Below are 27,416 nucleotides of genomic sequence, written 5' to 3'. Positions count from 1 at the left end.
ATTTTAATGGCAACACCTGAAACATTCCAGCCCAATCTTTCCAGAGGGTTATACATCTTAAGCATTTTGTTATGGATTCACACTATATTTAAGAAGTTTGTTTAATTGAATTAGGTAAATCAAAATAATTCTTAATCAGCAATAGGATCAAATCTTCTTTTTATGTGTAAATAATTTGAAGAATAAACGTATGTACTTTTCTTTTAATTGCAACTCACGACTGCAATATTTCATATGGCAATGTCGCTTAACGTCTTTTTGATGACGTCATCAGTTTATGTTTAGCGATTGAGAAGTTACGAAATTCACGAATTTCATTTATCGCGCACGTTTGTGTACAATTTATCGTACGCGCATTTTTTATGTGTACATTGTTACACAGCAAGCCTACAAAGTATCATACCGACGTTTAAAATCGAGCATCCACACGTAGTGTAACAGAAAGTCACCGAGACGTTTGTTACGTTACTTTTGGCGGCATCGCATGAAGCCACAGAAATAGATTTCCTTGTGCAATATCGGTGTATTAAAAATTCGGTGAAGTAATTTGAATATACGGTGGAATTTGGTGAGATCATCAACCTTGGTTCGTCGGGAGCGAGGTGTGAAGATGGTGTAAAGATAGTGATAACAGCAATTCAGAATCAGTGACTAAAACATGGAGAACCCGACAGTTAGCGGATTGAGGTCAAGGTCTCGCTCGAAGACACCCTTCCTGCGGTCGAGCTGCGACCGCGAGAACTGCGTGGAGGGTGAGGAACACACCCATCAGAAATCTGGACGCAAAACCCCTGTGAAGAGAAGCACCCCAGTCAAGTTAGTATGCTTCCTCTTCCGTCTAATTTACAGCCTATGCATGCTTCTTAAAATCCTCTCTCATCCAAGATTCATGCCTGAAAAAAGCATACTAAATTCTATTTTCACACATTTCATTTCATTTTTATCATATACATAAGTGAAGTATTTCAAGTAAAAGATTATGATAGATAAATATTTATCACACCTGTCAACGATTATGATACTAAATTGATTGCCAAACTAGTTCTTAAATGTATTTATTTATTTAGATTAGAAGAGCATAGTTCAATGTTGTGTTTAAAGAATTTGGAATAATTTAGCATGCATCTAACATGTGCTTAACTTTTTTTGTATAATTACTATCAAGTGTACTAACAATTAAGATTCTTATCTAAATAATTCATGTACATAAAATTAAAGACATGAAAATGTAACTCATATTGCTGGCTTATCAGTTCTGCGTAAGTAAGGTTATTAAAATTTTTCATACAAAACTTCTATAATCATGGTGTTGGTTTATCTGCATGCTTTAAGAAAGACCATCCTTTTGGAGGACAAGCATAAAAATCAATTGAGGATACTAATGAATACATTCTATGCATACTCAAGTTCCAATTTCAAATTTATATTACACCATAAACAAACTCATAAACCTCATCATTCCATAATCCAAAACAGCAATGAGGTCAATCAATCTATGGTTTCCCACCGTGAACATACTACCTACTTGTATCTCAGATTTATTTGACTATTAGATTCCAAGGTTATGAGGGCCAGAGTACCACTAAAGGACAAGTTTTGTTTACCATGATGTCACAAACATAGTGAGGTCATGAAACCATAGTGTCAAATGACCTTGATGCAACAACATTGATTCTTGGAAGTTCTCGATCATGGTTTTATTTTAGTAAAGCATGTAAACCATATTTGCTTTTATTATTAAAGCTTGCTGTGAGTTGAAGCGCTTGAGTCATAATTCTATAGTAAACACTTGATTTAATATAATTAGAAATTCAAGGCTCACTCAAGGCTTTTTAACAAACTAATCTTCTTTCTGCCCGGTTCCCAAATTAATTTGGGGTCTGAACATAAGCCCTATCAGCCATCATATTAATATTTATTCCCTAAGCTACAAACCAATACATATAGTTATTAATCTTATTTTAATTCTAATTAATAAAGTAGGTCTTCTCTATCAAAATGATTAACATTATCTTATTAGGTACATATCTTAATTTAAACAGACACTAATTTAAAATATAATGGGTCCTCTTATTTCAATTACAAAGCGCACATTATATGATAAAATTAAATGTAAATGCAGCCATTTATTAACTAAGTAATGAGCGAACTTTCCTCTGATAAGGTGCAAGGAATTACTTTAACCTTGGCAAGAGGAAGTGACTCATTTGATAACAGAGACCTTGTCCTGCAACAAATAAGCATAGGTATTACATTATTTACATTTTATACAAAATGTTTCTTGATAATTTTGTGTCTTGTCCCAAAAACAGGACATTTCATTTAAAAAACATTTTATTTTTTAATTTGCCTAGCCTTTTCCCAAGTATATTGGGGTCAGCTTTCAGTCTAACCAGATATGGCTGAGTAGCAGTGTTTTACAAGGAGCAACTGCCTGTCTGACCTCCTCAATCCAATATCCCTAGACAAAACATAAATATCTCATACTTAGTTCCTTTTTTGAGACTGAAATTGAAGATTTGTACAAAGAATTATTTATCCAATCATTTAGCACCATAAACAGCATTGTTTTCAGTCATATTAGCACCAAAACTTATTATTGTTTAATAATGACATTAGTTACTGTCTAACATGATAGGCAAAGTGCCAAAGATTTGTTGTACAATAGCATTTGCTAGCCAAAACACCAAATCAAGGTTGATTAAACATTTGTTTATATCAAAACCTCTTGGTTTTATCTTGAAACATCTGCTTGTTCTAATGATGAGAAACAAGAGCTGATTTACTCATGAAATTATTGAAATATTTTCTATTTCAAGAATTTCATTATTGTATCAAAAAGTGCATCCCTTGACAATGAGCACACTATTTATTCTAAATCTTTCTTTGATTGTTTTCCATTAATTCTTCACTGATTCCTCATTTTCCCCACCAGACAACTAAACCAGCCTACAATCAAAGTGACTTCAGAAACAATAACAGAAGAGGAAGAACATACTTCAGAACCAGTGCATCAAACGAGGCGCGTCACCAGGAACGCAGCCCACCTCATCAGGACATCAGACTACTCCTCAGAAGAAAGCCTTGACCGACTCAAGGGGCGTTCTAAAGAAGTAGAGCAGGTAAATGTCTTAGAACGTAAAGCATACATATAAGATAATGAATGAATGACCCATTCATAGTGATGCGTGGAGAAGGTAAACAATTGCTTTCAATGTCGATTCTAATGAGGTTGCATTCATCGATGTTGTAGTGCATCTGGCCTGAATAGGAGTCGTGTAAAGTGACGCGAAAAGGGACCGCGCTATTCGTCATCGATCACTTTGTGTCATAATCGCCCCTGCACTACTATGTCACCAGTTACCTCTTTTAGAATATGAAGCGTAAACATTAAACATGTTTAGAAAAACTTATTAGATCATTTCCTAATAATATTGTCAGGTGCAGATGTAATAGTCAAAAATGGCTATGACATAAATGTACAAATGAAAAATATTCGACAAGAATAAAACCTACTTCGTACCTAAGAATGCGAAGGATTTTCTTACAGTACCAACGAATTTTACGATATGTTATGGCTATACGGCAGCTGAAAACTTAAAGGTGGTCCACGCAGGTGCGACTTCTCAACCGGAATTATTGTTTATCGACAATGGCCGGTCGGTAAGTCACAGTTGAAAAGAAGAAGCTATTGGGCTACGCGGTATAAGTAAACATGTTGATACATTCAAGTTTTATATTGACTTTGTAAGAAAGCATACAGCTATCGGTCCTCTGTTTACACAGTTGAAAGAATCTAAACTGGTTCTTCTGTCACAATTATAAAATCTGATTTGTTGCGTTAGATAAGCCGGTTCTAGATCGTATCTCAATGTGTTAATATTAACATCTTGTTCACATAATACTGCTCTTTACATATTGAGCGTATTTTAATTTATACAAAGCCGCGCCGTCTGCATTTTATTGCAATCAGTCTATTAGCATATCTCCATTTGTGGCATCTGTTTCCGTATGCAGACCGTCATTAGCGCGAATCTACTTAAATGTTGTTTTAAAGTCAACAGTGTTAAAAGATTGAGTGTGATCAACAATGTGTTACAAGGCTACGGTTATGGCGGTCGTAAGATCGAGGCCTAGCGTGTGTACGTATTTGTAGTTCCGAAATTACTTTAGGCCGTGACCGTAAAAATGACGTCTGAAAATCTATTAATTCCAGGATTCTCCGATTGATTTAGATATGTTTTAGCTTTAAGACACGAATTCTGGTTATGCTTATGGAAAAACAGTGGAATCGGTTAACCAGTTGAAATACCTCATTAAAATTATGCTTTAACATCTTCGTCCGAAGAAAATTCGTAGAATACTGATTAATAATAAGTCAAACTTCAAAAATATTCAACGTACAACCAGATGTCCGTTAAAATTTGAATAGTAGTTGGTTTGCGTCACGCCCTAACACCAGTAATTGTTGTTTCAAGGACTCGCGTACGTATTTATGGGAACTTTAGCGGCATTTGGCTGTAGTCTTTCGCCATGTCGAGCGAAAACGTTCGCAAATGCTGAGAAATTTCTGTTTTTACTTCCCGTTTTAATGTCCCGATGAAATAAAATGAACAGTACCTACAATTCTGTTAGCGTATGTTGACCTTACAATAAAATTCAATAAACGCTTTTAACCTTCATATACATATCCCGTTTAAACCCACCGCTATCTGCTATTTGAGCTTTTTAAGATAATCCCACTTGTGTGTGCTTAGATCATTCACCTCATATCACGTTCAGCTGCGCTTTACTCGTCTATCTTAATTGAAAGGCAATTGTAATGCACCTAACATAAATATCAATCAAGTAATTGAACTTAACAGACGCCCACATGCAAGTTTAATGAACGACTTCTTTCTCTTAAGTTGATGCTCTTTAAGTTTAATGTTCTCATAGTTCCGCTAGTCGCTTAGAATGTAATCCATTCTATTGTCACAGTTTACGGCAAGAAACTTGAATCCACACATTAACATGCAGTCACGGAAGTCTAGAACAATGTGATAATGATAACACTAGTCTAACCTAACTATTAATTACAAACAATTTGTCTTGTTTCAAATAGCGCGGGCTTTTAACGCCATGACTTCAACCGCTGCGCTTGACATTTCATATTTTGCAGCATTCGATCTTGAAATCTGTAATGAATATGACCGTTAGATAAACACCTACATTTCGCGACGAGGTATTTTATTGTTGACTGAGCTTAGTAACGCTATGCGCCCACTGGCCGCCGGTCCTGCCACAGTCAAGCACTAGAAACAGGAAAACATAGCGATTATCCTTCCAAATATAGCTGGAATCAAACTTCCCCCGCGTGGTTTATTTTTGAATTGCCCATACTTCACGTATGGGGATTATTATTTCAAGCCATCTGGCGCCTTACAGTCGCTACGAGAAGATAGCACAGTGCATTTGTTTCTTAGCAAACATAGTAATTACTCATTCAGAACGGTGATTCTTAGATTCCTGACCTAGTTTTGGATGTGGTGCTTAATTTAGAAATATTCAAGGATCGTGGTAGAGGGAGGTGCGGTGCTATGAAGTTGCTATGGTGATTCGGTGAGTGAAATTACGCAATTGAGTGTATCAATCGATATGTATTTAGTTCAGTGAGGTCTGTGTGCGTTGAAGATGTTTTCTCGGACGTTCAAGGTCGGTTACTGATTAGCCTTACATAAGTGCATGCATACATTATCTGACAGCGTCGCTCGTTCGTAGTAAACTATTTGGCGCGTTGGTCTTTTCTGTATGTTATACCTACGTAAGTAGGTACTAGTTATAAAATTATACAGCGCATGTGCATTGTCTGGTCTTGCCCCGTCAGAATCAATACACCACCTTATCACTTGTGGTTCACCTTTCCTGTCCAGAATATTTATTACATTTAATTATCAATTTCGAACTTGAAAGTTGCAACAGAAGGCATTGAGTGCTCCAACAATAGTATTAAATGAAGGCAGTTTTCCTGTTTGTATTACAACAACAATTGAAGGATTGTTGTAATGAACGTATAGCAATTACTTAGAGCTAAAGGAAGGCAAACTCCATAAAGTCCTCTTTATTCTACGAAGTTCTATATTATATCCTCAATCTAAAAAGTCCGCCGAGGGACAGTGTGTCTGCGTTAGCCTATAACTATAACTGTTCATAATTTAATTCAATTTACTCCTCCGCTAATCGTATTCGTCTACTTCCGCACTCACAAATATGGTCACCAAACCGTTTGGAAGTCTATATGGGGCTTCAGGAAGAGCGGGACGAATCCGCTTTGATGCAGCGGATATTGATCATTACTTAGAATTGATCAAAAGTATATTTCTAGATTGTTTTATTATTATTGGCATCAGTGTTAACATCCGATTTCCTTAACGCTGCCTATTTTCCTTTTACAATCTAGGTCGCTGCTCAACATAGTTAGATTATTATGTCATGTATTGTGTTTGGGTACGCTTATTTAGGAGCTTCGCGCTTCAATGTCAAAGACTCAGTGAATCATAGTTCGGCTTGCACTAACAACAATGCCACGCTTCGGTAGCCTCCGACGCTAGTCTTCAGAACTTGCGAAGTTTTTGCGTACATTGCTGTTACGAATGATGTCACTACGATGACTGTTGGAGAATTTTTTGTCTTTACGTTTAACGAGTATGCTTAGTTCTTTGGGCGATGATTTTAATTTAGACTTCTGATGTCGTTGAACCCGAGAAAAAATGTTACAGGGTCTTATCACCTATTTTTATTATTTGATGGATGAGGATGTCTTTAAAGTTCTTGTAAAGGTATGTCCGTTTCAAGTGCAGTTAGAAATTAAATTATAACTTATCACAGCATCAGAGTTTATGTAGACTGACATTAAAAGTGCAGCGGATGCGATTATGCACTTGCCATTTCCAGCGGTTTACTTGATTACAAGATTTTCTTCGTGAATTAAATATTTTTAATGCATAGCGATTAGCGGGTCCTTTTCTGGTCTTCGGCTTTTGAGAAAACTTTTGGGACCTTTTTAAGGAATGGCGTATCACCGAGTTAGGCTAAAGTTGTCTGATTAATTCTGAATCAATTTCTAGTTTGATAAAATAGGATATTTAATGAATCAGGTCCATGCCGTTTCTTGATTTATTCGAAAACTCGGTATATTATGTTATCAAAATCTAATATCCTCAGCATGCTCAATATTCTTACATCAAGACACAGTTCAAAACTATACTAAATAGATCATCATTTACAGTATTTTCAAGTTAAAGTTGCTTAAAATAAGTTCACTACCCTAGAGTAAAGATACTACCTTCCCGATCCAGTGCAATCTGGATCCTTGCACCATAATTTACAGCCATCTTCTCTTAGGCCCGCGATGTTCACTCAGATACATTCCCAGTTTTAATTGATACGATAACCAGACGTGCAGGACGACAACGCTTAAAAGGAAATGTCACGAGCCATTTAAGTTAACGCCTCGCACCGGATAGTGACGCTAACAAGATGGACGTTAATTACGATATTTTGGGTTTTGAATGAAGAATAATGTTGGTTTTGATGGATGAAGTTTTCTGTTGAAGTTTAAAAACTCAAAACGATTCTAACTATCGCCATCAACAGCTTTACAGAAGCTTAGAGACTCTGCTTTGTGTCGATATGACATTGATAACCAAAGAACGAATTTACCGCGTATCACTCGTTCGCCGGTTACTTACCTCAACCTTACTCCTCAATTTTTCTAGTGCACATAAAGTTCCACTTAGTAACACGAACTTTTATCTACAGAACGAGATCAACAGCCAATATGAGCGCGTGTCGACGAGCTCGCGGGGCTACAAGACGCTATCTGACGTCACGCTGAGCCCCATATACACGTCACACGGCGTTACTCATGACCGGTAAGTTGCTAAGATATTTTATATATATGAAGTCTTATAATATCGTGTCGTCAGACAGAAGTAACATACTCTGGGCGGTGAGTTCGGGTGGCTCATTGTCCCTCCGTATATAACAGACCCGTGTCGGCGGCGCACGTTGTGCCACACGCTCCTAAAAGAGATGTCAGCAAATCCCAACGGGGCCCAGCAGGGCCAAGGCCTGCTGGGGCAGAGGGATTGTTCGAAAGAGTTACCGCGGCTTTGGTACACATAAAAGGCCTACGAAGGACAATGATGGGTTTTAGTCAGTAAGAGTCTGACAATCCCAAAAAAAGAAGTCGCATACTCGAAGGTTTAAGGAAAGTGAGTCGACAAGTTGGTGTCGTCAAGTGACAAATGTTAGCAAATCTCATGAAATAAGTGGTTTTTATGCATCATAAAAGATTGTAGTACAGTCCTACTGATATGATTTCTGATAAGGCTCTGAGTTGTACATTCCTTCAATCTTGCGTAATCTGGTTCAAAAACGTACGTCCCCTAACCTTCAAAACATCACGTCCTTTATTTCACTGAACTGTGAGTTGTAGTAAAAGATCTATCAGTGTGACCTTATTTTCATTTAAAATTCCTTTCAATGTCGCGAACCTCGTCCATCTTCATAAGTTTCAAGTATAAGTTGACATGAAAACGGCAAGGTTGCATATATTCACACTTACAATGCATTTTGCATTTATGCAAATACTTACCGCTCATTGAAGATAAGTCAGCTGTTGAAAATATGAATGTAAATTGGACAAAATTACATCATTTTCCAATTTGACTCTTATCGTGAAAGATATGATAGAAAACAATGAAGTGAACAAGTTATAAGTCATGAACTTTGCTTTCAGATATAATCGCTGTTATCAGAATTATATCCTTCGATAAAAAAATACGTGAAACTTAAGGATTTCTGGTTGACAGGTCATCTTGGAGAGAACTGACCACCTCAAGCAGCAAATTAATCAATTGTCAAGTTACCTATTTTGGAAAACGGATAATTAATATCTTGTGAAAAAAAGCCGTACAATAACTAAAATCTACACTTCATTGACATTGTAGGGCTTAGATTCAATTCTCTCACACACCTGGATAGCAGAGCCCTTATCAGATTCCATGACAAACAAAGTTGTGCAAACATTCAACCACTTATGACGTCGTGTGATATACATATGTTGCTATTGCTACAGTATACTCTTATCATATTGTCATAAAACGCTTGGGAAAGGGCTGATGTTTAAAAGATTTTAAGGTATGATAAAAGTGTATGAGGGGGATTTTACAGGTATGCAAAACTCATATGTTACCAGTATGGTATTGGACTCAGCAAAATTATGACAATAATTTGCTCAGAAACTACAATATTAACCGAATCGGTGGAGACGATATTAAGACATGCTTAACCAACATTCCAAAAAAGGAAAGCTTGTCAATTCGTATGATTGTTTTTTTTTCCTTGCTATCCTGGAGGGTTTCGCCAAAATAATCAAATTGAGTTATTTAAAGTGCACGTACACACGTAATGCTTAGAAGTAATGATCCGCGTAAAATATATGCAACGCACGAGTTGTTCTCATCAAGTAATCGCAAAGCGTACGTGACTATACGCGTTATTACGTAGTTAACACGCAACAAAGGCGGGAAATGTTGACGCGTGAACATTAGCTGTGCTGACGAAGAACCGTGGATTACATGAAGAGCAAAAGTTAGCAAGGAACAGCCAGCAAAAAGGGCAAGGAACCTTCTTCTAGTCTACAGTCTACTAGTTTGCGTTTTCTGAAAACTCGCCTTTCTCTAGCCTCGCTCAAAACAGAAATATAATCAACTGTCGCCTGCCGCATTTTCAAAAAATACAATCTTTAAACCATCCACCAAAGAAACCACCAACCAAGAGTCCTTTTTTAAAGGCCAGCAATGCCCTTGCCATATTTCTGGAGATGATTGTGTTCACGGGCAGCCAGAAGATTTTACTATCAAGCAATCCATCTGCTAGTTTGCCACTTATCATCTCAAAACAAGAGTGTCTACTAAGTTAAGTTAAAAATAAAAATTGCACCACAAATACAATGAATTTGGGTGCTCCGTTTACACCATCTTGCCCGACTTCAAATTCATCAAAGAAGTCCCCATCAATGACTTTCTCAAACAATAATATTGTCCCAAACTATTGGTACAGTTGGCAAATGGCCAAAATTTTTATGTGCCACGCTAAAAATTTACGTCTACTGACGTAACAAGTAATAGACGGGCTATGACGTACTTGTAACTATGTTGTGTGCGATAATATCTTAGGTGATAAGTAAAAAGATTTATGTCTCTAAAATATGTATTTTGAACACATGAGATATTTTACCTAGATGTAAACAGATTCAACGGTGTATCTATATTAAATAGAAGAAAAAAATATAATTACTACGAAAGCACAGAGTAGAAAGTTTACGTTAACGTAGTTAGTCAAAAATATTAAAAAATCCGTTGAAGCAATAATCCAATTCTGAACGCTATGTAAATTGCTGAAGCTAATATAAATTCTTCTACTCATATAACGTCTTGTTTTCATGATCTTATTTGTTATTTGATGTAGTATTATTAGAACGCTGTCTATCTTTTTGGCGCAAAAAAAAACTGAATTACAGCGTGTACTAGTCAGCGATATCAAAGCCGAATTAGACTCGGATTAGGAAGTACCCAGGCAACCCAGGAAGCCAAACATTCTAGATTACACCTAGGCGAAAACTATTCTACTGTCGTACTAAATATGACCTATACAATGCCGTTTAAGTATTTGTGCTCGACGTAGTATAAATTTTAAGGAATCTAACCTCCTCTGTTCAGATTTTAGAAGGTCTTTCCGTTTGTCCGGTATCATTTATTTGCTGTCTGCTTAATTACTCGCGATTTATCAATTTGACAATGAAACGCTAAGAACTGCAGTGTTCGTCTAGAAGTCATAATTAAAAGATACACTCTCGGTTTTCAATATGAATTATGTACGACAAAAACATTAGTTATTCGATTTTGAGGGGATTCAGTAAGCAGAAGCTACTAGCTAAAGGCGTGTACGCCATGTGCAACTCAGGAATCTTATCACTAAAGGTATTTTCCTAACCCTAATCCAAGAACTATCTTTGAGCGACCTTGTTAACTGTGGCTTTCTATAAACCTACTTATCTGTTGACTTGCAATTCTAGGTTGAATTTTGACATTAGTTCCAGTCACATTATCTCAAATTTCTACTCGCAAAACAACCGATAGTTAGCTTACAGAAACCCGTACCCATCCACACCCATGCCAAGTCAGAAGTTCCCCTCAATAACAACCCCCTTTTATTTCCAGATCATCACGCATAGGCAGTCCAAGCTCCTACAGCGCATGTTCAACGGACAGTTCCTTCGCAGAGCAGGCGCTGGCTGACGCCAGCTTACTCCTGGAGGTGAACCCTGACAACGAACACCTGCCTTCGAGGCTTTATAAGATGGCCAGGGAGTACTGGAAGTAAGATCCTCTTTTGTTTATTTTTTACTAGAGACCCGCTCCGGCTTCGCTAGACGCATGAAAACCGGTTCAAGTGGCAATCTGACTACCTTTTATCGGAATATGATATATTCGAATGTGTTTTGTATCGCTGGCTTTCATTGTAAAACGGCTGTACAGATTAGAATAAAGTGTAGAGATAGAAAGCTATGCTTTTACTTTACTTTGATGCAAGAAATTATATTGAATCATATAGAACTGAGCAATATTATGAGAAAAAGTTAGTTTGTTACATTTGAATTTCTTGGTTATAATTTTCATCGTTCTCAAATCGTTAAAACTGCTTCACATGTGGTTATATCGACAAATCACAAATATTTAGAACACAAACACCTAATACCTGTGAAGCAATAAACATGGTTTTATTGCCCTCTTCATTGCTAAATACAATCCAGAGAATAGAAAGTTTTACTAGCAGACATTTGATCGCAACAATAAAATTTATTTTCACATATCAATTTATTAATAACTAGGTATAACATCTTGCTAGATACTGATGCAATTTAATACTATTTAACTAAAGTCTTAAAATAATAACTACCTACAAAAGAATCTTAAATAGAATTCTAATCAAAATCAATAATTAGTTTTCATCAGATTTGCAATCAATAGTCTGACATATTAGACCGTGACTATTTAATAGCATAGAGCTAATCAATGCTTAGTTGTGTATAGTCTACAAAAAATCTTATTAATTCTTGCACACCAATTACTGATTAAAGGTGAAGGAAGACATTTCGAGGAAACCTGGACAATAGGTAAAGTCTGAAATCACCAACCCGCTGCTTGAGCAAGCGTGGTGATTAGCGCTCATTCCTTATCTGTGTGAGAGGATGCCTGTGCCCAGCAGTGGGATGATAAAGAGGCTTATGATGATGAAAAAAAAACAACTAATTCTTCAGTTCAAATTACCATAGTTCCTAAATGTATACGCTTGTATTTTTTCACGCTTCAAGTGATAATGCATTTCTGTCGCTGTTAGTGATGAGATATATATAAGATAAAATCTACAAAGCAGTACTATGTCTTTCACGTGTAAGACTGCCTCACACTAAAAGGGCCGATTAGATTATGTAGGTCAATGGCCTCAAAACTGAGGTAACAACACCACAACTTATAAAAAAATATATAACATCGAATACATTTTATCCTTGACTGTACATAAAAAAATATAATTATGTGTGTCACGATTGTTCAGTGCAAAAAGCTTCGCGTTGCTCTGAAAAGCTATTTGAGTGCTCAGCTAAACTTAGATTGAGTGTAAACATCCTAATGTTATACTGTTCTTAGTGCACACACATTTCTTGGAATTACTATAAGCAATCTAGCTATAATAAAATTGAGAAACCAATATTTTTTTTTCCCTATATATTTTTTTATTTTGTACTATTCCAATGCTTGTTATGAACCAAAACGATAAACTCTTGCGCTACGTAATTCTGAGTGTTAATACTTACTGCGAGTATTTTAGTTTAAATCTTTAAGGGATCTACACACCAAAGCCGCTGACCCGGCGGCACAGCCCGGCGGCACGACTGCCGCGGCATGTGGTGTTCTAGTAATTGTCAAATACTCTATGAAAGCCGGCGGCATGATTGTACAAAATACGGCCGGCGGGTTGGGCCGCCGGGCTGTGCCGCCGGCATCAGCGGCTTTGGTGTGTAGACACCTTTAGAAACGATGTAAAGTAAATTGCTGTTGAAGTTCATATAGTAATTACTCACGCTGCAAATTACTACTACGATCAAAAGTATCCAAAACTACCAAGGCGTAACATTTACTAATTTAATGTTATCAACGTAATGCTACTCAATGCCAGATACAATCTGGAACGCAAACATGACGTCATTCGTTTTTATGCGGGTCCTGAGGGTACAATAATAATAATTTTAAAATTCGAACCGTCAACTGTCATTGTCAACTGACACTTGTTTTAACGCCAGCTGGCTGGAATGGAAATGTAAAAAGTTTTTATTTGAAAAGTTTTAATTATTTATTGACTAATTTATTTGTAGACTATTGTTTTTAATATTTGATAAAATGGCTAAAATTGTGACTCATACGGAAGTGGAGACGGTGGAAAATGTGTTGACGTTTAATAACAGGTAGGTCATTGTACTTGTAGAAAAGACCGCTCTTTAGTACCAAAGTATAAACAATTACCATAATATGTATGTATAAATAGCAGGAATTTGATTTTAATTACTATGTAAAACATACCTTCACAAGTTTAATGTTTTGGCAGACATTTCAGTACTAAAATTATGCTACGATCATTTGCTTACTGCTTCATCATTTGCAATTCATATTCTACAGAAATAACCTTACATTAAAATGGCAGATCGATTAAAACAACATTAAAAGCATGACCACACGATCCTTACTCAAATGACGTGTCCTGCAAGTAGCTAGGAAGGTGACAATAAAATTAGATATTATGTTCTATATTTGCACTGCGTCGGTCCGTGCAAATGCCAGCCGATGCCAAACTCATGCAGAACTCTATAACAGAGAAACGTGCATTGGATTGCGTGCAAATCCACTGTTTATCACTGAAAACTACACTTTTCTTCACAAGTGATTTATTATTATTAATTTATAAACTACTTGAGATTGTGTATAAGTGTTTTATCTGCAGTCATGTATGAAGGGCTTAGGTGCACAGAAATAATAAGGTATTTACTCTGAAAACATACTTTGTGTTCCATATACCTAAAGTTTTATTATGTACTAGCTTCTGCCAGCGACTTCGTCCGCGTTAGAGTCGGACTTCGTGCAAAGAGAGAAAGAAATAATAAACACCAGCCCCTCCAATTATCTAAATCTATGCGTACCTACTACTACTTTAAGAAATAAAATGTTAACTATTAATAATTTGTAATTTGAACGAATATTTAAACACTACCAAAATAACTAATAGGTCACCTATTTTATAAAATAACAACAAAAGAAAGTTAAAAATAAATTATTTAAAACCTAAAAGTCGCGCAATAAGGTTGAACACTCTGAACGCCTATTCGCATCAATCGCACCAAGAGCCAAATATTGTATGAAACTCGCGCAGCCACCGCGCCGCGAGCCGCGTCGAGCGCGGCGACAGATGCACAAAAATGATCCTTATAGCGTGATTCAGTATTCACGCGCGATGGCTTTTCCGTTTTTCGTGAATAACTTTGGTGTTTCTTCACCGATTTATATGAATCTTTTTTAATGAATAGGTAATACTATTAACTATTTTTAATTCGTGTGAGTGAGAGTGTTATAAACGTAATAGTAGACAAATATAATCAGAAAACTCCGAACTGCTAAGCTACCGAGAGAGTTTTACGTGTTATTGTGAGTCAACCATAAAAGATAGATATACAATGTGTCCCGGGGATAAGTGACCGCCCGAAATTTTTTGAATATTTGTACAAAATTAAGGATAATTTCCTTTATATTTGGGACTTACCGCCTTTGGTTTTTTTTTAATTTTTTTTAGAAAATACTGAGACGTGCTGCAGTTTTTTTAAGATATTTCCTAAGTTTTTACATCTTTTTAAATTCTTTTTTCTTTATTGACTAGCCGACATCATAGTTTATCAATTAAAATTATCAAACATAACAAAAATGTAATAAAACATTTATTAGAAAAAAAAGAAAAGAAAAATACAAAGAAAATAACGCCTTTTTTTCAGTTTTTTCAAAATAAGTCCAATAAATTCCCGATTAATATCACTTTCTTTTAATTTATTAATAAACTACATGATATTTCCTACAATAGCTCAGAGCAATGTTTGCTGCTATTTCAAACAAATGCAAAAATACAGTCAGTTGAAATTTGAAAAAAAAGAGCAAAGCCTGTTATTAACAGGCCTGACAATAAAATTTTTTTAATGATTTTTTTCAAAAATATAAAAGAAATTATCTTTAATTTTGTACAAATATTCAAAAAATTTCGGGCGGTCACTTATCCCCGGGACACATTGTATACTGTTACTTTTACATAATTTTATGAAGAACATTTCCGTCATACATGGTTTCTGTGTAGCTGTAACCATTAGGGTTGCACACGCGACGGAATCTTAAAAAATGGAGTAACTTCTCCCGTTTTCCCAACATTTACCTTCACTGCTCTGCTCCTATTGATCGTAGCGTGATGCAAAGTATCCTATAACCTGCCCAGGAGTATGAAGAATCATTGTACCAAGTTTCATTGAAATCCGTCAAGTAGTTTTTGTTTCCATAACGAACATACAGACTGACAGACAGACAGACAGACAGACAGACAGACAAAAATTTTTCTGATTGCATTTTTGGCATCAGTATCGATCACTAATCACCCCCTAATAGTTATTTTGGAAATATATTCAATGTACAGAATTGACCTCTCTACAGATTTATTATAAGTATAGATTTAACGGTTGTTGGCCAGTTTTCGCCTACTTATGGTGCTATTTACAACTTTTATTACGCGAGTTTTGTAGTGTGTTACATTATAGCAAATATTATATGGAGTGTTGTTATAATGGTGAATATTCCTACCGGTTTTAAGACTGGTCTACTTATATACTTCCTATGTATGTCTCCATTCATATGTTTTTTTGTTTGAATGAATATTGATAAGAAATAAAAAATATGTCAGTCAGATTTTTTATCATCTGACCACATTATTATTATCTAGACTTAAGATAGCTTAACTTCTTGGTAGTCAAAGGAACATTATTGTAAGTTAATAACGATTTGTTGTGAAATTACATACCTACTATGGCTACGGCGCTTATTATCCTATTAAAATATCATAGCTATAGCTGACAAAACTTGAGCATTGATGAACATATTCAATTAAATGATAAACATTGACACACTTTCTATTAAAGTTAAATTTTTAATTATTATGTTGAATGACCTATATCTCTCTCTTGTCCGAAATCAATTTTATTTTATTTAATAATTGTCATTTTCTTTCCAGCAAATACCCAAAAACGGACTACACGTACTCGCATCTATCTAAGGACCGCGTAGAACTGGCCCCCGGGCAGGTAGCCATGCCCAACATGTCGCGACGCTCGCTGTCGCAGTTCCGCGTGCAGGGGCCCAACACCAGCCTCGACGAGCTCGACCGCCTGTCCGCCACCACCTCCTGGACGACCAGCTCCGTGCGGCGCCGGTATACCGTGAGTACCTACACAATAGTATCTTGGGCTCTAGACAGACGGACCGCATTTCAAACCGCAAATTACAGTTGGGAAGCAGTTGACACGACTGTAATAGAACTGCAGGCTGCAAACAATTGTGGAACTGGCTCCCGGGTAGGCCTAACATGTCGATGCCAGTACACCAAGAGATGAATAAACTAAAATACGCTGTAACTCTGAAAAGGTACAAGAAATTAATAAAATTAAGATGGACTACTAAACTACATAGGCAAACTGTTAAGCAAAGTTATATTGTAGTCCAGACTATTTTTTGGGCCAATTCCTCTTGTATGTAGTATATTTTGTTACGACGACTAACTTACAGATATTTAAATTACCTTGGTATCTATCTCGAGTGTTGCAGAAATTAATGGATCTGAAACTGTCAACAGAGTGTCTCAATACAGAGCAATATTAATGAGAGACTAGTCAGCGGCGGAGAATTCAATAACCAAAGTCCAGTAGCTTGTAAATAGTATGCAGGAATGTGCAGCTTGTTATAAATATAACATGAATCATAAAACAATATTTTTGCCAAAGGAGGAAATATCATAGTGGTCCATAAATTATAAGACTTCTATTATATGAATATTAAATTTCAAATATGGTTTTGTAAATTATAGTAGATGTCAACTTCTTCGATCTAGCTACTACAAATAAATAATGTCAGAACTGCTGTTTTATTTGCAAGTATGAAAAGTGAGTATACAAAGGCTTATGTTCATTTTACGATAATGGATCGCCATTATACTGTATAGTTCGTTTTCGTAGTAATCCAGCTACATACATAAACAAATTACCCTGAATGGGCAAGCGTGCAATGAAAAACTTTTGAGACCTTCAACAGCATTTTTAGGCTAAGTTTAATCACAATATCAAGCAATATATGCAATGTACCCTAAACATTAAAGCTTTACTTTCTCTTCCCCCCAGTCAATAGACAGTTCAGACGACGAGACTTCCTACCCGCACCATAACGGCAGCGCCCACACAGCGGAGCAGCGCTGGTGGATCACCCGGCTGCTCATCAGCATCGTCACCACCATCACCACGAGTACGAAGAACACCTATCGCAGCATTGTCGGACCTTCGCACCGATATCCTTATACTGACCGGAGACCAGCACAAGGTAATAGTTTTACTATAGTAAATTGACTTCAAACGACGAGACCCGGCTGTCATTGAACATCCTTGGCAGTCGTTATGGGTAGCCAGTAAGTCTGATACCAGTCTAACCAAGGGGTATTGGGTTGCCCGGGTAACTGGGTTGAGGAGGTCAGATACGCAGTCGCTCCTTGTAAAACACTGGTACTCAGCTGCAACCGGTTAGTCTGGAAGCCTACCCCATCAAGGTAATAGTTTGTTTATAGTAACTTCTCGTCAGTGGCTGAGGTGTTGCCTGAAAACCTGGTAAATAATGCAAAAGTGGAAACGTATCTGCCGATCAGGATATAAAATTGATACAGTGGCTGGCATGCAATAAACAGATCTCATGCGACAAGTAACTAGAGGTCGGTTGAGGCTAATCTATAATATTTATAATAGAATATTCATATAGCAGAGCAAAGAGGTGCCATGTTCACACAGTACAGTGTGAACGTGTCCAAAACGATATTGCCATGCTATGTATTACAGCACAGTCTGAAGCAACGTTAAGTAATCAGCCTTACTATATGCTAAGCTATGTTCTATATCATTAACCCTAAAATACGAATAATAAGATAATACTCTGTATTCCACAGCAAGCTTACTAACTCGAAGCGCGGCAGCCTTGGCAACACCTTTCTACTGGATCTACACCATGATCAAGTCCGTTGTCACCACCACCACTACCACCATCACGGAAACTGTTAGTATTATTAATACTTATTTAGTCCCATCTAGAGTCGGCAAACATTATGTGACAGGAGCCTATGTTGGAAAACATACTCAAAAATATCTCTTAAATATTTGACATTATATGATCGTTTTCCATAATTCTTATAGGTAGACTATGAACTATATTATGGTAAATCATTTTTTTGATGTGGTTTCTCATTAGGTACATAAATATATGGTTTCAATTTAAAAATCGGGAAAAACTATATATCTAATAACCTGCTGGCTCACCTTAAAAGTAAGCCCTATCCAAGTTCATCCAAATAAGAGCTACAGACAGACAGACACACATAGCGAAATAGGTAACATCGATTAATCTAAAACTCAACTCTCCACAGTTATCACCGAATCACGTGGAGGTCAATAAGAAGTATATCGCACAGAACTACAAGAATAAGACCGTTGCGAAGAAACGCTGGTGGCCCTGGTTCTTGCTGTTGTTGCTGCCTGCTGTCGCATATGGATGTAAGTACTTTACACTATATTCATTACGTTCATAAACGTTATATTATATTCATTATCTTCATAACAGTGACAGATTGCTGTATGTCCGCTTTCATCAATATACACAACTTGTAACTTTAAATGCGCAAGACCTGAAAATAATTTATCAATAATGAACAGAATTGATTAATCCACTTTCTAATATAGGCTACATTTTTCAGTCAAACTTCATCAAATATTAATTTAAAATAAGATATATATTGCCATATCTATTTTTTATATAACTAGCCAAAAACCTTCACGACACAACATTAGTCACAGACGCAAGGTGTGATCCGAATTGCCAGTAGTAATTTTAAATTTTAAAAAATATGGATAGACTAAATTATAGAAGTTAAAAATAGTTAAGGTGTCTGAGGTTTTGCGCATTTAAATAGTTATTGTTTATTCTTCCAAAACATGTACTTATACATAGGTTAACATGACAATTCCTTACAGCACACTACACATACGAAAACTGGGAACGTATCGCTATGCCAAATTTTACCGATTTCCACGTAGACCTTAGCGAGTTCACCGCTATGAAAATACCGAAGCTATCCCTACCCAACATTTCGTTACCGAGCTTCGACATTTTACCGAACATCAAGATGTCAGACATTAATATAACCCTACCTGATATACGCGAAAATTTACCAGAAGTCAGAAAGACGTATATAGAGTACAGAGATATAGTTCAGAACAGGGTGTCTGACGCATCTGACTATGTTCTGGTGGTTGCTGCGAGTTGTGTTGAAGAGTTGAAGAAGGCTTGGCGCGATTTATTTGGATGACGAGCGATAGTGGCGCCGAGATACTTGTGGAATGTGGCAGAGATTATACTTTATACTGTAGTGTTGCTCGCAGCGAGCTTTGCGTTGAGTGTGATATGTTCACGCGTTATTGGTATCATTTTCAACGGAAATTAGCCTGATATTTTTTTAACTAGTATAGAAAATATCAATTTTAAGTAATATCAGTTTTGTAGCTCCAGTAACTTCAACGTGTATATTTCTTGTTATTTCCTACAGTTTTTTTACATATCACAGTACAACCCGTTATATTAAATCCACGTCAGGTTTAAAACCAAGTGTACAAAACTATTCGTTCAATTATTATTATTTTTTATAATTATTACGTAAATGCAATTTTTTACCACGGAATTGAGTATCCATGTATGACGATGGTAGTTTTGATAAAGTACATTGACATAAAATAGAGGTGCATATTGATAAAGAATATTTAGAATTTATTTGACATATTAAATACAACGAAGATGGCTATTTGATTTCAATACGATAATCATATTTATTTTTATTAAATGTTTGTGGTCCTATTTTCAATTAATTTAGAGTTAACGCAGTATGTTTTGTGCTTCCATTCCTCTCCTCTTTCTCTTAAATATTCACATCACATCAATTAATCATTCAATTATTTTGACATCATCATCAAAATTATTTTGACAACTAGCCCAGTCTACAGTCTATGTATGAATAGATTTTACGTGACGAGTCTTAGTAATTCCTTGAACAAAATGATAATAAAGTATGCAAGTCCATACTCTTATTATCATCAGCCATGTTATATCCATATTTATTTGTATCTGTCACTCGAAAATAACAAGATCCGTAAGTTAATAATTTTGATTATAACATGATACCTTCGCATCACGCTCATACCATGACAGCCGGTTCCCACATAGCTTTTCGGTTACCGGTGCCACTTTCAAAAGTATGTGTGTACTAATTTCTCACTCTATCCGTTCGCGTAACACCATATAGTAAAATTAAATACATCCAGTAGTGAACTATGTACTTAATTTCGTATATAAGTACTTCCCCGTTGTATTAGGGTGCTCAATTTTTTGTATCCTTATTTTGAAATGGTTTTAACTTTAACGTGCGATTATTATGTTAGACCTGAAATAAATGTATACGTCTTACAATGTCAGCCTTAAGGTACGTTTCGAATACTAGCTGCCGACCGCACATGCCGCGACTGCCTTAAATTGGCCGCATCTGCACTAGTGGTTTGTTTGTCTTTACATGACATCGTTTTGCATCGGTGCGGCCGCAGCTAGTTTTCAAAACGCACCTTTAAAAGTTTACAAATGGTCTAACTTTAAGATTTATAAATAGATTGTAAGTTGTGTGCTTTTAAATTTAAGTCTTAAAGGATGTGCAAACATATTTATAATGAGTATAATTTTGTAACTTTTATAGACCTACATTATTATTTATTACTTTGATAATAATGTTGATCTCTTTTCTAATTATTTATTTTGTTAATCAGTACCTGAGTGGTAATTTATTTTTATTTTCTGTTCATCACACAAATTTTATGTTTTAAAATTATATGTGTGCACATGCTTTTAAAATTATATAATTTATTTATTGCAATGTTTGTAATTTAATGATTGAGAAAGTTTAATTATTCTATTTTGATTGTATATTAGCTATTTCTATTCTTTTATTAATGATATAATATATAATGTTTAATATGATACTTATTTTCATTCCGCATTATAAATTATCTATTTTAGTAATTATAAAAATATATTTTTCTATTTATTAGTTTTCCTTCTGCTGAATCATATTATGTTCTATTGAAAAACTGTTTTGTTGGTTAATTTTCATTGTGAAACAAAATAGTGGTATTGTGAATTACAAATACCAACAATCTTCTTTGGTTTTTCAATTGAAATTTTGTGATATCAGGATACTGTAAGCTTATAAATAGCTAGGCAAATTGCTTTTTTAATTAACCCGTTGTATGTCAGAGCGCAGATGTATGGGAGACACAATAGATTTTCTTTGTTTTATGATTAGTGACATACAAGATGTCAAAGTATTTGATAAATTCTATTTTCAAAATGCCAACGTTAGTCCTGCTAATTATGAGTTTATGGTTATCCTAAAGCAGTTTATTAGTCATATAAGAAATACTGTGTACACACAGTTTACAAACATCGATGTACCTAAATTATCATGACGTGGCCATAAATTGGAGTTTTATTTAGTTATTAAGTTAATTTCAATTATTTTACTGTTTCGGTACAAATTACTTTAACCTTATTCCAAATTGGTATTAAAAAGACTAACCCCTAGTCATAATTTCTGATTATTTATATTAAAATTGCGTGAAAAAGTTAAGTATACTAAAAATTAAGACTATTTTTTGAAAATTGTTGAAAAAAATGTAGCCCAAAAGAGGCGTATCAAAGTTGTGTGCTAAATATCTCGGTTTGGTTGTCAATTTTATAATTTAAATATGTAGTCACGCTTTCTATTAGGCCAGTAAATTAGTTTTCATTTTACAAATTTTGCAAAGTTATATCTTATGTTTATCGCTATATGTGCTATCATCCTGTTATTCATAGACAATACCATTCTTGCTTAAACAGTGTTATAATTTAAGAATATAATTTAAAACAGGGATTTGATGCAATACTTGATTGATACCTGTGATTTATGACCCCACCATAGACAATACTCCGTATTGCAAAAAGCACAACTATTTATTTGTCACAAACAACCTGCTTGCTTTATATTTGATGTGATTTTTAATTATTTTTATTTAGTACGTAAGCAAATTCGTATTCAATTGCATTTTTTTAATAATTCTACAAAAATTGTGTTCTACTAATTGATTCATTTTGATTTAATTATATCGTTTATAAGCAATAAGACTTGTTATTTATTCCCATATAATTCTTCCCTGTTTTACCATAAATATTATAAAGTCGGGGAAGGATAGAGGCCAAATCACCTATAAGAAAGTGGACGTACTCGGACGCTACACTTTTTGGGTGAGTTGAATAACCTGTAATATTAATTAATTGTAATACTCTGTCCTTCCCTGTCTCTTCTTTTATCTATGTATTTTTTTAAAGAATTATGTGGGAAGGACAGAGGGGAGTTCGACCAAACTAACAGTCATCTTCCTTTCAGATTACAACTACGCGGAAAAGACGGTGCCTCCTGAAGAACTCATAGTAGACACATACAAACCTCCACAAATCCTTCAAGATCCCGACTTGTCGAAACGCATGGCGGCTTTAGAAGGCTGGGCAGTTAACGTCGACTCGCGCTTAAAATACTTCGACCAAAAACTATCAAGATTTGACAACCTAGAAGCGCAAATCGAACAATACTCCCTGAAATACTTACAACAGAATTTAATCCAAGTTTTTAACGAAAATGACAACGCTGGCGTTTTGGCTGCGAAACTGAAGGAATATTTCGATAAGGAGTACGTGAGTAAGGATCAGATGCAAGCTATGAGTCAGGAGATTCATGAGCGATTGATAAGCAGTTGGAAACCTGATATGGACGAAGATAAGATTCGTCAGATGGTCCAAGAGTACCTCGCGGTGTTTGAGCGAAGGCAGATGGAGATTATAAGAGAAAGAGTGAGGGAGTATGTAAGAGATGTGGAGATTCATCACTCTCATACTGGTATTGATATAGAAGCTGTGAAAAGAATAGTAGCAGGCATGTTGGATGTGTATGACGCTGATAAAACTGGACTTGTTGATTACGCATTGGAGTCTGCAGGTAAGAATGATTAACTAATACATTTATAAATATAACAATGATGGAATTGATAATAACTATTTGAAGGACTTGTATGGCTGGTAGTCAGAAGCCAGAAATTCTAACAAGCCAGTCTAACCATGGAGTATTCAGTTGCTCGGCTACGTGGGCTATAGAGGGCTTATAGGCAGTTCCTCCATGTTTATACGTGGAGGGCACTAATCGCTCAGCTACATCCGGTTACACTGGACATTGTTGGGAAATAAGCTAAGCAGATGATAATGAGAAGTACCTTTATTATGTTCACGAAATCAGCCTCAAATCTTACCTTCCATTTCCGCAGGTGGTCAAGTGATATCAACAAAATGCACAGAACTGTACCAGATCAAGACGAAGCAGTACAGCATCCTGGGCCTGCCGGTGTGGTGGGTGTACACGTCGCCGCGGTTCGCGCTGACGCCGGGCGCCATGCCCGCCGAGTGCTGGGCCTTCCAGGGCTTCCCGGGGTATCTGGGTGAGTTGTACAGGCCAATTTATAGCGTAGTAAGATGACGCAGTCTAAAGCAAAGGTGGTGAAGTGCATAAACGTTTATCACGAAGCGGGGCTGTTTTAAACGACAGCTGTGAGTTAAGGCCTATAACACGATGGCATAGAGATTGATTTAGGGAGGATTCTTATTATTCACCCACAACGGAATTCTCATCCTGCAGTCCACCTAAATAGAGCTCATTTTAAAACATACAGAAGTTTACATTTCTAAAGAACAGTTCAGTCTGTCTAACTTGAAATTACGCACTTCAAGTTTTCATATTTGTTCAATTATGCTCCCTCCATAATGCTGGTTTAAATATTCTTAAAAGTTCCTTTAGTCTTTTGGTATTTGCAGCTGTTGTAGATGAGCATGTTCAACATGTTTTAGACAATGAAAGAGCATTAATTAATTACTCAACTCTCATTTTAATCTATATTAAAATATTGTGTATTGTTTCAGTGGTCCGCACGTACGCAATAATAGAAGTGACGGGATTCTCGTTGGAGCACATGTCGCGACTACTCGCTGTTGAGGGAAAGATCGAGTCCGCGCCCAAGAACTTCTCCGTATATGTACGTTCATATTTATTTTTAAAAAGCATGGCTTGCAGTTTTCTTATCAATTTTTTGGTGTTATTTGGTAATAATGTTACGGGATGGTGAATTTCAAGAATAGCATTGGGAACTCATTACTCTATTGTACATTTTGAAGTCAACAATTATTCTATTTCACGCAGTTTTAAGTGTTTCTCATTAACATTCTATATTTAAGAGGGTAAAAAAGTTCTGTTTATCGCAAAATAAATGAGACTAAATTCTATGTATGGAATAATTTGACTCATTATCCTTGTCTTGTTCATATGGTTTTGTAAAATAATATGTAGTTGCTATTCATCTTGTTACTTGTTGTTGATATTTATTTCCTCATTATCATCACATACAGAGCATGCGTTTATTAAGAGTTTAGTAATCATTTGCATATTTTAACACATTTCTCCTGTTTTATGCTCAATTTAATTTCATATTTATAACACATTAATGCTTTTTATACTTTGTGTTTAATGTGTGAAATTAATATTATTATGGTGTGCTGGGCTTCTCATTAATATAAGTTTCACATTCATGTTCACATTTAAACCTTCATACTCTGCCTGTGTCTTGAGCTTGTTTTGTGTGTCTAATTTTACTGCATTTTAAGCACCAAGGTAAGTGTGAATATACATCATTCATTCACATTAATTCAATCTCATTTTCATCTAAGAGAAACCTGTATAGTTCAATTTTACCTGCTAACACTAAAACACATCACCGTTCGTGACGTAATTTTCAGGGTCTCCACGGCGAAATGGACCCAGAACCCCATCTGTTCGGGGACTACCAATACAACAATAACGGCACTGCCATACAGTACTTCCCCGTGCAATACCCCAAAACTACAGACATCGGGGGAGTCAAGTACCCAGTCGCCTACGACATTATAGAGCTGAGGGTCGAGAGCAACCACGGCAACCCAACTTACACGTGCGTCTACAGATTCAGGGTACACGGCAACCCACTGTCTGACATCCGCAGGGCCACGGAAGACAGTATAAAGGACAGCGAAACGTAGCACACAATAAAACATTTTCTAAAGGAATTGAGATGTCACGGAATTGAACAGTGTGACTTGTGAAACCAGTGGTAACGTCCAAACAAATTGTGTTCAATAATGAGGATAGTAATCATTCCTAGGCATATTCAGTGTAGTGTAAAGTGGCCTTATATTTAAAATTCTTAATATTGATAGTACAAAAACTGTTGGTGACTTTTAAAGATGTTCTAAGTTTCTGAGCGCTTAGCTTGACCAGCGAAGTAATGTCAATGAAATCTCTGATACCGCACAAGCCCGTTATACGCTTAGTTGTTCTGAATACTTTTTAACTGTATTTATATGTAGATTTTTAATGTATTTTAAGGTTTTTTTTTTTTGTAAAATTAAGGTTTTATTTTAATAACTAGTTTATAGTTGAAACTGTTGGTTTAGAAACGCAGTGTGATGTTTCAAATATTTAACTATTGAAACTAATCGTGTTTTAACATTAGATTAACTCTTACAAAAGGCAGAGCATAACCTGAATACTGTTGCTTACTGTTATTCATGATTTGTTACTACATAGAGAATATTAAGAGAGATATTTTAATGTCCATTGTTATAAAAAGGGGAACACAATAACTTGGTAGCTACTAGTATTAAATACCTATTTAATCAACTATTAATTCACACCTCGTTTCTAAATCAAAGTAATTTTATCGAGTAATAGGTTTAGTGAAGGAGCTAGTCCCGTTAGATTTTAATAAATTTTATGCCAATATAAATTTTAAGTGTTTACGGTTTGTCTCAAAATCTAATATAACCAGTAAGAATATAACACCCAGCATCATGTTTGAGAATCTTATTAGAAGTTAGGTTTAGTATGTAAATACTTAAGTAGCACAGCTTGTTAATGATTTGTATGGCCCTATTATTAAGTGTTGTGTAATGCGCAATTCGAGCGCCCGCGGCCACAGGTGTGACCGCGGCAGAAGGCATTGTTAGTTTTTAAACGGTAAAAAAATGCCGTTATTTTTAAACTTGTGTAGTCTTATTATCTACTTCATGGCCTCCTAAAGTTTCTAGTACATAGTCCAATCAGACTCTTTAAATGAACTTCTATTGAGCTATATGTTATTATTCTTTATTTATATATTTAACTTTAAATAAGTAATAATAGGGCAACAAATTCACCTCTGTATCTCTCTCCTGCTAGTTCGTAATCATTTCGAATGAATGCTTCGAAAAGTAAGACTTAAGTACCCCACAGACGCCACTGTTTTTAATGTTGAATTAGGTTTATGTAGTTTAAAGTTACCACTAACAATAATCTTTGTCGTAAAACGTTACGGTCTTGACATATTCGGCAAGCAATGATGTACCTAAAATATTTTTAATGAACAATCATGTCAATTAAATCGGAGTTATATTTTTCTACACATCAATACCTTCTTGCAAGCTTTTATTTTTTATTTGAAGAAAACGCTTATGTTAAGTCTCCTTAATATTAACTAATTGAGTACAACGCTGATTCGAAATAAATAAAGATATCTGTACAAAGTTTAATGTAATTAATGACAATAAACTTGGCGACTGCACCTTTGCACCTAACGCTAGACCGATGGTATTTTATGAATTTTGACACAGTTTTATCTCGTTATTTTTTAATGTTTTTAACTAACCGATACTTACTGCTAATTATGTGGAATATTTGTGATGTTCGAAATAAAAGTCGTATGATAATACTGAAGTTTTATGCACCTCCCCTTCCTCTGA

The 27,416-nt window shown here is 35.6% G+C and overlaps 1 protein-coding gene across 1 annotated transcript; it reads left to right on the top strand.

Annotated features, from left to right (window-relative positions):
• Positions 1-239: 239 nt before the first annotated feature.
• LOC135118420 (klaroid protein-like) lies at positions 240-27,383 on the top strand. Its single transcript, XM_064040393.1, has 12 exons — positions 240-816; positions 2,936-3,122; positions 7,801-7,913; positions 11,268-11,426; positions 16,417-16,621; positions 17,576-17,771; positions 18,385-18,491; positions 18,859-18,985; positions 22,954-23,559; positions 23,882-24,052; positions 24,531-24,643; positions 25,401-27,383. Exons 1-12 carry the CDS (start codon positions 659-661, stop codon positions 25,677-25,679), a joined length of 2,421 nt encoding a protein of 806 aa, XP_063896463.1. The 5' UTR covers positions 240-658; the 3' UTR covers positions 25,680-27,383.
• Positions 27,384-27,416: the final 33 nt, after the last annotated feature.

This window comes from Helicoverpa armigera, chromosome 2, assembly GCF_030705265.1.
Source record: "Helicoverpa armigera isolate CAAS_96S chromosome 2, ASM3070526v1, whole genome shotgun sequence".
NCBI lineage: Eukaryota > Metazoa > Arthropoda > Insecta > Lepidoptera > Noctuidae > Helicoverpa > Helicoverpa armigera.
Note: the sequence above shows the minus strand (reverse complement) of the source record. Positions and strands in the feature narration are given on the sequence as shown.